The following is a 14060-nucleotide window of genomic DNA, read 5'->3' as shown; positions in this document are numbered from 1 at the left end:
TGGTAGAGTGTTCTAAAATTTAAAGCTGAAGTGCAGTGTAAATGAGAAGTTGCCATTAAGGGTATTGATAGATGTAACATTTGTAGTGTTCTGTAGTGATATAAACATATTTATACCACTCTAAAATGTGAACGAACAAACATACATGTGGTGGAGCACCATTAGGATGCTTGCCACTTAGTGAGCTGCTGCAGGCTACAGGGACATGCCTGCAGGGTGAGCAGCAGGGAGACACCCCGCTGCCCCACTAGCCATTTTAAGAGGAAAGGTGTGTGCCTAGCACTTTAAGGCTGAGAACAGGCAACTGGCAGGTGCAGGCCAGTCCTGATGAGGCGGCCATTCTAGGTCCAGGCCTACAGGGCTGAGCCAGCAGTTTGCTGCAAGCAGCTGGAGAGCAATGACACCTGGCTGAGCTGCTGATGCTCTCACAACATAGTGATATAAGGGAGAAACTATTGGAGATGGCAGGAGGTTCCTGGGAGCCCAGTAGGTTCCTGGGTCCCTAGGGAAAGGTTTTGGGCCTAACATCTGGAGGCCTGCCTTGCAAAAAGAGGCTGAGAGCTTGCAGGCCTATGCAGAGGCCAAGCAAGTCCCTGATTAGAAGAGGCAGGGGTGAGGCCTGGGGCTCAGGTGAGCCCAATGGAGAGCAGAGCCCTGTTATTAAGACTTCTGGGGCTCTAAGTAAACTCAGAATGAGAGGGCTATATGATGGGCCCAGGAAGGGTCTCCTGCTGTCTAAGGAGTTCGGCTGCTGTGGGACCAGAGCACCCCAACTAGTCAATGCAAGAGGGCCAGGGCTAGAAGGCTGAAGGGCAATGTAGCCCAAGGCAAGAGGCAGGTCTGGGCCATGATGGGCTATCTGGTAGGGGTGTGCAAAGCAGGCCCTATTTGATTCGGATTCAGATTCGGACTGAATCAGGAACAGTGATTCGATTCGTTGATTTGAATCACTGTCTGATTCAGTTCAGGCGCATCTAAATCTGAAGATTTGATGCTGATTTGGAGAATCAGCAATTTGGACACAGACACAGCTTTAAATGTTTTTACTACATAACTCAAGGTACCAGCACGGCTTGCGAACGCTACAATGCTGGGGCAGATGGAGTGTCCGACAGGAGTGCAGGGGGGGCCCTCCGCGTGCTCAACAGCAAACCCGGAAGTGGACCGGAAGTACTTCCAGTCCACTTCCGGGTCCGCCGGGAGGGGGGGAGAGGGGCCTGCTCAGCGATCAGCCACAGGAGGACCCCGGTTGCTCCCCGAAACCTAGGAGGCACCAGTTGCTGAGCCAGGGTGGGGGAGGGGGCAGCACACTCCCCTGCAGACCTGGAAGTGGACTGAAAGTGCTTCTGGTTCACTTCCAGGTCTGCAGCCGAGCACGCTGGGGAGACCCTCCAGGCTCCTGTGGGATGCTCCATGCGCCCCAGCATCGCAGCATTCACAAGCTGCCTGGTACCTAGAGGTATACAGAAAAAACATTTAAAGCTATGTTTATGTCCAAATCACTGAATCTATTCGGAGGGTTCCGATTCGATTTGGAGAGGTTAAAGGGTCCTCTGATTCAATTCAGATTCGGAGATTTGGTCACCGAGTCGGGTCAAATCTCTGCCAAATTGAATCAAGAACCAAAGCTTCACACAGCCTTACTATCTGGCACCCTAACTGTCCTTAAGGAGGCTGAAGGTCCCTTCAATGAGGGGCATCACTGTCTAGGGGAAGGAGGCTCAGCGAGACAGTAGGCCAAAAGAAGAACACATAGCTGAGGAGGAGATAAGACCAAGGCAGGTAGGCCTGCATTGATCCTGGGTAAGACCGAAAACTGCATCCTGCCAGGGATGGGTGGTTTGGTGGGGCTGTCCGTGTTGGGGCAGTCCCTCAGAAATGCCAGGCCAGTTACCTTCCTGGTGAAAGGCGAGGAGGGGCACCTCAAAACCCCAGCCCCCACATCCTGGTGGGTTACCCACACCCAGGGACTGGCACAAGGACCAGTCACCTCTTCAGGCACCTGAGCCCCACAGGGGTGTAAGACCTTGGAGGCTTCAGAGCAGAGGGGGTGAGTGTGTTGAGACCCCAGAGCAGAGGGGGACAAGTATTGAGGCCCAGCTAAGTCTTTGGACACCTGAGTCCACAAGTGGATTGTTCAGTGTGAAGGGTTGTAAGCCATTCCTACTTACCAGTGGCACAGATGAGGTCTACAGCATCAGCCCTTCAGACCATGTTTGATTACCCTTTTCAACCCAAGAGCCAGCTACCACCAATGTTGCCCGCCCCATCTGCTTCTAGCAGATCTTCCTGGTACACCAGCAACTGGAAGAGAAGAGACATCTGTTTATTATTTGGGGCAAGAAAGAGAACAACCAAATTAGGTTGATCGCTGCCAAAATGTCTGCTTGGAGTCGCAACCGGAGCTGACAACAGTACCACTCAGACCACAGTATACTGAAGCTCTGGTACAAGAGGGCCAGAGATGCCAGCTGTGTCTGTGTTGTCTGCAGAGTTGTGCATTCTTGTGTGGGACTGGGGTGGGATTCAGCATCGCTTCTCTGTGGACACCACCTGCCTCTCACAAGGCATGGATGAATACTAATACTACCCTCGTCAAGGAAGCCCACACACAGCCAGTACCCCTGATGACTCCGGAGCTGGCACAGGAAAGCAAAGGCCTTTCCAAGGATTCCCAGTTTCCCCTGGCTAGGGGGGAAATGGAGCTCTTTTTATCCTGCACTAAAGGAAAGTGAGATCAATGAGACAGACATCAAGACTGACAGGGGGCGGCCCAGGCCCTTCAGGTCCATGTTGTCAATGTTCTATCAGGCCATTCCACCGCAGACTTGCTTCAGTGCAGTCACTGAATTGCAGTTGACACCCGCCTGCAGAAACTCCCCTTTTTGCCTGCTGCAGTGTTAGCAACACTGTCTTTGTCTCAGCTATCATGCAGTCCTCCCAGTATCTCAGATGTGTTTATCAAGATGCTTCCTGCAGACATCCTGCCTCACTGCCCCAGGTTAAGTCTGAGTGTGCCATTCTACTTGTACATTGGTTAACAAAGGAACTTCTACCCCACAGCAGCAATGTGAGCACAGGAAGGACACCCCTCAACTGTGTCTGTTTCCCTGGCACTCAGTCATCATGCATGGGATCTTCCCCTGAGTCTCATCAATCCTCCTTCTTTCCATCTTCCAACCTAGGCAAGGAGGGACCAGTTCTGATGGATTGTGTAATGGAGATGTGTCTGTATTGGAGATAATGCTGCCATTGTACAGTGGCTCCCTGGCCATTCCCCTTCAGTTGACAAGTGGTTATCATAATTGCACACTTCACATGGACCCGTCATAGTTTGTTCTTCCCTTCTACAATTCAGAGTCGTCTGCCAGGGCCATGTCTTCCAGTAAAGCACAGTGATGTGCTGCCTAGCACAGACAAACAGCTCCTGCCTCTAGTGCAGGGTCACATTTGCAAAACAGAAGGATTCCTGGAAAAATAGGCAAGGACTTTCAGGGCTCCACCCCTCCATAACACTTGAATGGCCCTAAAGCATTTTGTGTCCCTGACCCAGTGAAAGGGGTTACAGGAAAACCCTGGTAAATCCCTCCAGAAGGGAAGTCTTTAGGAAGGACCCAGGGGAGTACATGGGGCAGAACCTAGGGAATGGCATCACAGGAGAATGGCTTAGCGCAATATCCAAGACCTGAGGAGCATAGGGCATTTTGAGCTTACCCTGCAAAGAGCTGGCTGGTGGAATGAGAGAGCTGACAGGGTGGCTTTGCAACTTGTGTTCAGGAGTTCTTCATCTTACCCCCACCTATAGTCACAGGTGGCAACAGTCCCTTCCCCAAGCCCCTACACCTACTCCCCAGTCAAGATTCCCAAGAGTTCAGGGGACCCATGCGCCCTTCTTTCTTATTGCTAAGACCCTGTTGTTCACTGAGAACTCAGATAATTGGACACACAGGCAGAAGATACCCCTCACTTGAGTGAGGTAGGCTCCTTTGAGCCCAACACTGAGCATAGGGCCATGATCCCATGGTCCTCTGTGCTTGAGGGCTATTAGCTGAACACCCCATCTTCCTTAGGTGTTCTGTGAAAGGTGTGGATTATGGGCCTCCACAGGAGTAATGCCTTTACCCTTTCAAACTCCCTCCATAAGCACCTTTCCTTCCTTTTGGGTTGGCTTGGAGTTTTTTGGGGTTTTTTGTTCTTTGTTTTTGGAAAGTGTATTATTTTTGGTTGCCTGTTTACTGATACCTGTTCTTGTTAAGAAGTGTCGTTTTTCATAGCTGGGTCAGGAAAGCCTTAGGCAAAAATTGTTTTTGGTGACGTGGCCAGTGAAGCCAATTCTGGTTAAAAAGCATAAAACAAAAATCAACAAGCCAGACCTTCCCTCCTCACCACTCTGTGCAGTTGTAGACCCTGCTTCTCCCTTTGTTGTCCCTAAAACAGAGGCCCCTGTTCCATTCTTTGTTCTCTTTCCTTCCCATGGTCCACTTGACACTGCCACCCCACCTCTCCTGCATCAGCGGGAGCCACACAAGAGTTCATTTTCAATTGACAGTGTTTAACAGAAGGCACTGGTTTAAAAAAAAAAGATTTGGGTGAAAGTGCACATGTTCAACATGTGTCCCCTTTTTTACTCAATCTTCCCTCTCTCTTTTGTCCCAGAGTCTCTGGAAGTGGTTTGCAAGGTATCCCTCACAAGTACACCTTGGTGGTTGCTGTCATTGGGGTGCTCAACCCCCCAAGGCACTGGACTCACCTGTCACTGTTTTTACTGCCTGGGCCTCCAGAACAGGCTTCCACTTAGTCTCACAGATATTATTGTTTATTTTATCTATTTTTAGATTTATATCCCATCCTCTCCTGAGCAACTTACAGTAAACCAGTGGGGGGTCAACCTTTTTGGCAGATTTGCCACAAACTAGCCATGCACACTCCCTGAATGCCACTTCAGTTCCCTTTCCTCTGTGCAAACTGCTGCTCTGCCTTCTGCTTCCTGCCTTATCTCCTACTGTGCTGTCTGTCCCCTCCTTGATCTGCAGCATGCTGCTCACAGATGCTGCCTGTGCCACATGCAGCGTACCTACTACAGGTTGACCACCCCTGTAATAAACAGACATCCCTTGTAGAGAGGATTCCCCAAATAACATCCGAAGGACTATAGCTTCTTCCCTTCCCCAGCCATTGCATCCCCGCCCAGACCCCCACACAAGCAAACCCTTCCCCCAGTCCCAGCTATGAATCCCAGCTACCACTTGCATCCAAATACAAGAAACTTTTTCCATGCCTCTATTCCCTACCAGCCCACCGAATCCAAAGGGAGATCCCTCACCCAACATCTCCAAGCCTGCACCCCCTCCCCCCTCTGCTACAGGGGCATTGTGGCTGTCACCCTTCCACACCCCCCACATGCACACCCCCCACATGCACACGACTCCTCTCCCACCTGTCCAACAAACTCATTACCAAATTCCAAAATAACATAAAAAAAAATACCTTGATCATTGCCAAATGCACTCTTAAATGGTGCTCTAGAGCAGTCCTCACCTAGAGAGGCTTGCTGGCTTTGTAGAGCCTGCGGGCTGGCTGGGTCCTTCTTCTGCCTTTGGGTGACCAAATGGTACCTTGGCTGGGCCCCAAAACCTCTCCCTGAAGGAGCACTTCTTCAGCCTGATGTCAGGACACAGATGGAAAGGATGAAGTGGGGCATGTAGCTTTGCCAGGATCTGGGTGGACACCCCTCCCCCCCCCCCCCCAATCCAGTGCACTTTGAGGTGCCCACATGCGCACTCCACAGACATGAAACAACTGCTGAGATGGTAATTCAACAGTTCCTGCTTGGCATCCCTTTGGGTGTAGGGATCCCTTAATTGGCCAGAGGTGCAGTGGGTGAGCTGGGCTCTCAGTTAATGGTCAGTCACTATTACAGTAGAGAGTCAGGTGTGTCAGAGCAGTGCTCCAGGTGTCAGAGGTTTTCCAGAAGTGTGGTATAGCCTATACTAGAGAAATTTTCAGTTGAAGCTGTACAGGAAGCTTTAAGTCCCCCTTGGTATAACCGTGACTTGCAAGAGTCCAAGAATACAGTCTCTGATCTTTAAATAGTCACAAACTATTTCATATATATTTTTTTTTTTTCAACTAGAAATATATTAGCTTGTTCTTCTATGCCATGTACCCATATGTAGCATTTAGTAGTACTGGGCTTTCCTTGGTGGTATATTAGACTGCTACCTTTCTGGGTCATCCGTAACCTACTCTTCCTTGATCTCTCACTGTTTCCCTATCTGTTGCCCGTTTTTACTGTCTACAGCGCACCTTCCTTTAGACAGGATCCTTATTTGGCCTGGAAAATAGGCTAAATATAAACAACAAATGCATCTGCTAGCATAAGCTCTATTACTTAAAGTCTGCTTAGAGAGGTTCTTAGCTTAAAGTAAAAGAAGAATAAGTTTGTATTTCTTTAGAAGCAAAGATCCCTCTCATCCTCTCCAACAACCTTTTGTGTTGTTCTCTTAGACTGCTTTCTTGTGCAGGTGCCCATCTCTCCAAAGAAGGCCAGTCAGGCTTTTGTTTCAAGGACTCTCCTCTTAATAGCACTACCCTACCCCAAACCCAGTTCCACTAGACCTTGCATTCCTATCTGTATTTAGCATAGGTCTTGAGTGAGGAAGAGTGAATGGTAGCAGGGTGGAATTGCTTTATTCATGGGCCATTAATACCAATTCAGTTTCAGGAAAAGGTATCTATATCTATCTCCTGTATTGCTTACCAGCACATGATAACTAAACAGCATTTTTCTCACTTGAATCGTCAACAGAGTTTTAGAAGTCAGATGCACAAATCCTATTTTGTCATACAGAGTTGCATGCAAATAATATATATGAAAATTGCAGACTAGACTATAATTAGAATACTATAGATGGAAGTATTTACAATTAAATTGCAACCGTAACTATCTCATGTACATCTTAATTAGTGCTTCTTACTGTAAGTACACTAGTATTAGTTTAGGTTGTAGCCGTATTGGTCTAAGGACATAGGCAGACAAGGTTCCTTGGGTGAATTTGATATTTTTTATTAGGTTGGTCTAATAAAAGATATCAAATTCACCCAAGGAACCTTGTCTGCCTAGTATTAGTTTGATATATTTATTCAGCAAATTGTATATTTTATATCATTTGATGGTGAATTCACTTTTCAATTTATTTGTACACTTTCAGTCACAATTAACTTTATAATTTCCAAATTAACAGCAAATATGTATTTAGATACAGATTCTTAATCATCAAAGAAATAGCTTAACAATATTTTAAAGATATTACTTCTAAAAGTTGGGAAAAGTAATATTTAACTTTATCAGAAAAAAATTTAGAAAGGTTGAACAAAAACCAATTGGCTATGTTTTATTTTAAGAGACATAATCAAATGGTCATTCTAAAATATTGCATTAATAAAACATTATTAAGATTGCCCATGCCCACTAATGTCTATTTATTATGATACAGTTTTTGATGACATGATGATCTGCTATTTTTCCTCAGTTCACTGAACAGCATCCTGTTCAAGGGATGGTTTAGGTTTGTGTGATCAATTAATTATTCTCCTTTGGACACCTACCTCTTTCATCTAAAGTTTTGTGTGAAGTAGGTGAACGTAGAAAGATGCAAAGTATTTTAAAATGGTAAATAATAAACAAGAGAAGTGGGCCTCATTGCTTCCTCTGCCTATGTGATATTGGGCAACCTGCGTAAACCAAAATTTTACATGTGAGCACTATTAATGTGTTCCTAATTTTTGGGTGCTGGGCACAAATGATTTAACCTTCCTCTAGAATCTAAATCAAAGGCAATAAGAAGGAAGATGGTGGGCCAGGTTTCAACCTTTTGGTCTGAAGTTTTACATTTCCAGCCTTCACTTTATATAAAGTTAGATTTTTACATTTAATAAGTTTTAAATTGACACAGATTTGTAGGAACATGTTAGTAAAAATGCATGTTTGTTCAAATTATGCGTTGTTAAACAAAAGTAAAAAATGGCCAGTTAGTTTAAACTAGTGATGCTCAGTCTATAGCTCACAGGCCAGATCCAGCTCCCAAAGTGACTGAAACTGGCGCATAGCACAGGGGGCAACAGCAACTAGCACAGCACACCCCCTTCCCTGCCCTGAACCTTCCTGCTGATCCCCTCCAAACCTGGTGGTAAACTTTTCCTTTCCCCCTCTCCTATTTTCTCCCTCCACTCCCTCTGACATGAGCAACTTTCCTTTCCCCCTCATAATGAGGGAAGTGCTAACCCGCAGTGCAGCCAGATCACAAGTACCCAGCCTGCAACTCTAAAATGTTGAGCTCCGCTAGTTTAAATTAGCCTCTTTAGCTTTGAAGCCTTTCTTACATGTTGTAATACAAAGGTACACTTCCCCAACTTATATGACATGCAAGGCAGGCAGCATGCAGTTTCCACAGTTTTCAAAATTTACTCTCTGAAGTAAGATTTTAGCGGCAGGGGAAGTTGTATTAGTTTAATGATTGGAATTCTCCAAGAAACCTAAGGGAACTGGCTCCCTAAGTCCCACTGACATTCAGTAACACTTGAGTACCACACTCCCTGATTCTTCTTTGGAAATTCCTACCTGTATTCTTGAACTAAATTGGAATTTGTTTTCTGTCACTATTGTAAGAGGTGAATCCTGAATTCCTGGACATTCTCATCTGCCTTTTCAGACTTCATGAGATGACATAACCTGTTACATCCAACTGCTTTATGGGGAATCAGGCCCTTGACAGATGTGTTTTATAAGGGTGATGCTGAAATCTAGACATAGACTTCCACTGTAAGACTGAAGTTTTTATTTTTAGAAGAGAAAGCTAAAGCAACCAGGCAGAAGCTGTTTGATTTTGCTTCATATTGGCAGAGTCAGAAACAATATTGTGGTTGAGCATTTATCCCAGTAGTGTGATGCTGAAGTATGCAGGAAACCCAGAGAAAGGAAGTCTTGTACCCAGGTCTTGCAATGATAAAAGTATTTCAGACCATGTCAGCAGCATATGAGTATCCAAAGTCCAAGTAAAGGCAGCCTATGAAGGTGCTTGTTTTCCCTGTGTTGCATCTGAGCTGCCTCAAGGAGAGTCAGATGAGGGGTCTTTGCTCCTGACATGTTAACACTATTTGATGGCTTCATGCGGTGGTTTTACATTCCTGTAGGATCATGCTGTCTTCAGTTAGTAGTATAGAATCTCTGTGACTGTCGTACCTTCCTGCTCTGTAGCAGTCTAAGGAGCTAAATAAAGGTATGCAGGTGCAGTTTGGTAAATGAACAGAGATATCAATGGAATTCCCCAACTGACTTCCAGAAATGTGAAGTCTATGAGCATATTTCCTGGAAAGCCTGACATTTCTCATTTGAATGAATCTGTAGTTCAAGTGACTTTCCCTTCTGAAAATAATTAGTAAATGTCAGGGAGGGGATTTTGGGGGCTGTTTTCTGCCAGATTCTTTACTGCATGCAAGAATGAAATAGATTATTTCCCTGCTGTTTTAGACAGCCCTGTAAATGATGGGAGCTGCCTTGTGAGGTAAATCTTGTCCTGGGTTTTATAGTCTGGACTTTTTTAATGAATTGGTTTTCTCTTACAGTTCATGATCTACAGAGCTTTGGACTTGATAATGTAAGTACTCCCAGAACATACATATGTGGAAGCTGTCACAGCCCTAGTCAAGCTGCCGTGATTAGATCTCAAGACATTGGAGCTATGGGCTTTTAAGTTTGAGCAGAGTCCAAACTGCCTCTGCCTTATTCTCAAGATGTAGATCTTCTATTTAGCAACTTCTCCTGAAAGCTGAGACCCTGCAGCCCAACTGCTCTAGGCCCTGAAACTGCTTTTGGCTCTCCCAGACTCCCCAGCAACTTAAACCCAACTTTTTTGGATGCTCTAAATCAGTTTGCCTCTCCAAGGAATGAGGTAGTTGAAGTACGCTGACTTTGCCAAAAATTCTAAAACCACTCATTACTTTAAAGCATAATACACATATTTAGGGGGAAAATTGTTCTACACTGTTTCTTACCATAATTTCTTCACCACTGCGAGCTGTTCTTCTGTATCTGAGTCAGTGTTCTTTCAGAATTCCAATTCCTCTCTCTGAGACCCTGTTCCTCATGACTTCCCTCTGGAACTTGGAGTTCATGTTTGCCTATAACCAGTTGCCTTTGACTTTGGCTGGTCCTTCAGTCAGAAAGCTCCACTCATTCCTAAAGCTTGTGTTTTGTTCCTCTTTTTTCAAATACCTGTGTTTTTCAAAGTGTATTTAGTACTTCATCTCTTTTTTTCTCCTGTTTGAGGATCTTCCATTCTCTTATCACCCTTGCTTACAAATTAACCTGACCAAACTGTTTTTTTCTACCAAAGGTATCCCTCTTTCTGTACCCACTTGTCCAACTAGACTATAATTGCTTCTGGTGTTTATTCTGTAGCTTCTGACAGAGTAGGAGCAATGTGACTAAGACTTAGTCATTGATGACTCTGTCTGAGGCATTCCATGTTGCAGAAATGTCATAATAACATTAACCAACATTCATATTATTTTCCAAAATAATACAAGTCCTATTGCCAGCAGGCTGTCCACATTCCCATCTGTTGGAAGTCATTAGTAGGCTTATAGCAAAAATGAGTGGCTCTTATGCTAAACAGGTAGTAGTTTGAGAAGACGCATAGAATTCCACTATGCTGCTAATTACTTCTGAATCGGGCCTTTTGCCTTCCACTGGAAAGGAGATATCAGCACATCAGAGCCTATTTTCATGGGGGTGCTCTTATGCGAAGAAGAGGGAATGACAGACTGTACCTAGTAATCTTCATAGGGGGAAGGAGGATGCCCATACTATGGGAATTTCCTGCCGGGGGATAAGAATGAGGGAAAAATTCCTGTAGCTTGCATTCTTCCAGTGTACAAAAGGGTGTTCAGTCTCCCAGTGTACCCCTAAGCTTTGGAATGTCTCATTAGGAGGTGCAGAGGAAGGAAGGAAGTGGTCACACATTACAGGCCCTCTTAGCAAAAGGTACAGAAAAGTAACTAATGTTTTGCTAAACCTAGAGGCTTTGCCCTGACTATGGGTGGATGCTGTGTTGTTTGAGTGTGTCCATATTTCCATTTCAGATCAATATGACGCACTATATCAAACATCTCTCATTTGGGAGGGATTATCCAGGCATCATGAACCCTCTAGATGGAACAGATGTCATTGCACAACAAGGTACAGGCCTGACAAGAAAATCTCTTTATAAATTGCTATTTCGGTGTGGTTTTACAAGAGCAATGGCACAATCAAAGCACCTGGGATAGGCTGTAGTGAGAACTCTGAGAATAATGACCACACCTTTCTGCCTAAGTGCATAGGGTACTTGTGTTCTCCCTGATGTTGCTGGCCGTTGTTGATCATATACTTGTAAGAGGGACAGACCTGCATGCATTTTGAACTTCAGTAATCTTTTTTAATTAATCTGTTGGTTAAATGCTAAGACACTTCATAGCAACTCAGAAGAAGACACAAAGCCATCTTTATATAAACCATCAACATAGAGGGTGGAGCTGGAAAAAATATGTCTAGCTATAATGTGTAATATGAAATAACCACAACATGCAGGGATAGGTACAAACAAGGTATAACCTACCTATGCTGTAGACCCATTGTGTATGATTGTGGAGAAGCTATGGACAAGCAGTTACTAAGAACCTGCCTCTAAATTAAACTATTGCTGATCATTTTTTTAAGATAGCTGGAGAAGACCCATCTCCCTATGCCACCACTATTAAAGCCTTTATAGCTTAGGCAAAAGGTTAGGCCAGGAAGACATTTTCCATGAAAGGTACTGACTGGAACTTGGTTTGGAACAGTCCATTTTGTTACCCTTCTGCATATGCTACCATGCTCACTTTTGGGGATCAAGTATTAAATTAATGTATTTTTCCCAATATCTTGCTATTCAACACTGATTTAAATCACAATTAGTGGTGAGATAAGGTGAATCTCTTAATAGAGAGAGACTTGGATATCAGATTATTTTACTCATTTCAGTTTATATTTAATTTTGTTCAGAGGCATCCAAATCAAAGTATTGGTGCTTAACATACAATGCAAATAAATACTTTCCCATTATCATGCTTACAGATTGTGGTCTGTTGTTGTAGGGGGATATGCCATGGACTGTTGTAAGAGAGGCCAGAGCTAAACAGAAAATTCCCCTTGTATGCTGAGGGGTGTGGCAGCCATGTTGGTCTGAGACAAAAAGAAATGCAAAACTCTAGAACTCTTGGTTCAGAGATGGTACCTTTTATTAGACCAACTAAGAAATTGCAAAAAAAAATCTTTTTCTGCAAGCTTTTGGGCATGCATGCCCTTCCTCAGGCTCAAGGAAAATTAAAGATGGTTAAAAAGTCCCCATGGGTAGAAAATAAACTTCATTTTTGCACAGAGGAAGCTGAAGGTGGAAGTCTGTTGCTCTGGGTCCATGAGAGTGTCTCTGTGAGTTGCTCTTTGATGTGCAGATAATCTCAGATAATCTGCGCATCAAAGAGCAACTCACAAAGACACTCTCATGGACCCAGAGGAACAGACTTCCACCTTAAGCTTCCTCTGTGCAAAAATGAAGTTTATTTTCTACCCATGGGGACTTTTTACCATCTTTAATTTTCCCTGAGCCTGAGGAAGGGCATGCATGCCCAAAAGCTTGCAGAAAAAGATACTTTTTGTGGTTTCTTAGTTGATCTAATAAAAGTTATCATCTCTGAACCAAGAGTTCTAGAATGTTGCATTCCTTGTAGGCTGAAGTTTTCAATGCTGACTCTTAGTAAGGTGAATGATAAAATGCTAAGGAATCAGGACTATTGGTATCTAGTCTACAAAAGATAGGGTTGCATTCCCCCCCCCACCAGTTTTTCTCCCTCTATTGTTAGAGGCAACAGTAAGCTATCTAGGTATTGTTTTTATGCTTTATAACTGAGAATTTCTCCTTCAGTAGGGTCTGGCCCCCTTCAGTAGGGTCTGCAGAAAATTCCAGCCTTCTTTCAAGTGACTGCCATCTCCCATTGTTTTCAAGGGGATTGAAGGAAGAGTCTGCCCTCAGGAGCTATTGTGAACTGAGTGTTCCTCTCCATCTCAGAACAGGAAAAGGCCCAGGAAAGTATTTTTGGAATAGCCTAAGGTTTGAATATACACTGATCCATTTATACAGGCCTGCCCCCTTATCTAGATGCTCTTTCTGAGGTGTAAGAGTATATTTTTTCACGTTAGTTTTTGTTTCCTGGGAAGGAGGTACATAAGATTTTTTTTTTTTAAATTTACTCATATTAAAGTAAATTTGTCCAAATGGGTAGTTTGAATGTTATACTTTTAAGCAGGATGAGCTGGTAAATAATTTCCATTTTAAACCAAGTAATAAATACCGCTGATTTTCTATCCTTCTTTCACGGGAAGAAATGAGAAGCAGTGGCCATTTTGGAAGAAGACAACTCAACTGGGCCTAGACAATAACTTCAGTCCTATTAAGAACAATGTAAACGGTTGTCATTTTGCATGAAGGCAATTCCTTAAGTTTTTTTTTTGAAGGAGAAAAATCTCATGAGCGTGCGCTGTTAAGCTTTCAAATAGACTAACACAATCATTGCTAGTTATTTACTTTACCTTTCCCTTCTTGCCTGTAGCTTCAATGATGTTTCAGTACTTTGTCAAAGTGGTTCCTACAGTCTATATGAAAGTAGATGGTGAGGTAAGTATTAATTTTTGTTCTCTTACTTTGGCTTTATTTTTTCTTATGAAAACCAAAATTGGTATGATGGTCCACCCTTTGTTCTCCATATGCCTTATGTATATAAGACTCTATAATTTTTCAACAAGAAGGGCCACTGTGATCACATCTCTAGCCCCTCTCTCTCTCCAGTCTACTGCAGACAAGATTACAGAAAAGAAAGCAGTTTCAATTCTTCAGTTCTTCCTTAGTGCAAGATGGAACAGCGGTGTCCATTTTTCTGTGTGATATAGCTATCTTTCTCATTACCTGTTTAGATCTTTAGCCCTA

General features: G+C 44.0%; 1 protein-coding gene across 4 annotated transcripts in view; it reads left to right on the top strand.

The window, feature by feature from the left end:
• Positions 1-14060, top strand: part of ERGIC3 (ERGIC and golgi 3) — a 67292-nt gene that overhangs the window by 29666 nt on the left and 23566 nt on the right. For 3 of the 4 annotated variants that reach the window (XM_006266755.4, XM_014598381.3, XM_059733322.1), the window contains 3 exons: positions 9625-9656; positions 11143-11239; positions 13687-13751. In XM_006266755.4, coding sequence (XP_006266817.1) covers positions 9625-9656; positions 11143-11239; positions 13687-13751 — 194 coding nt within the window. The remainder of the gene's footprint in view (positions 1-9624; positions 9657-11142; positions 11240-13686; positions 13752-14060) is intronic. The other variant, XM_019485561.2, reaches the window with a different exon arrangement.

The sequence above is a fragment of the Alligator mississippiensis genome, chromosome 9 (genome assembly GCF_030867095.1).
Source record: "Alligator mississippiensis isolate rAllMis1 chromosome 9, rAllMis1, whole genome shotgun sequence".
Taxonomy (NCBI): Eukaryota; Metazoa; Chordata; order Crocodylia; family Alligatoridae; genus Alligator; species Alligator mississippiensis.
This window is presented reverse-complemented; position numbering and strand designations above follow the sequence as displayed.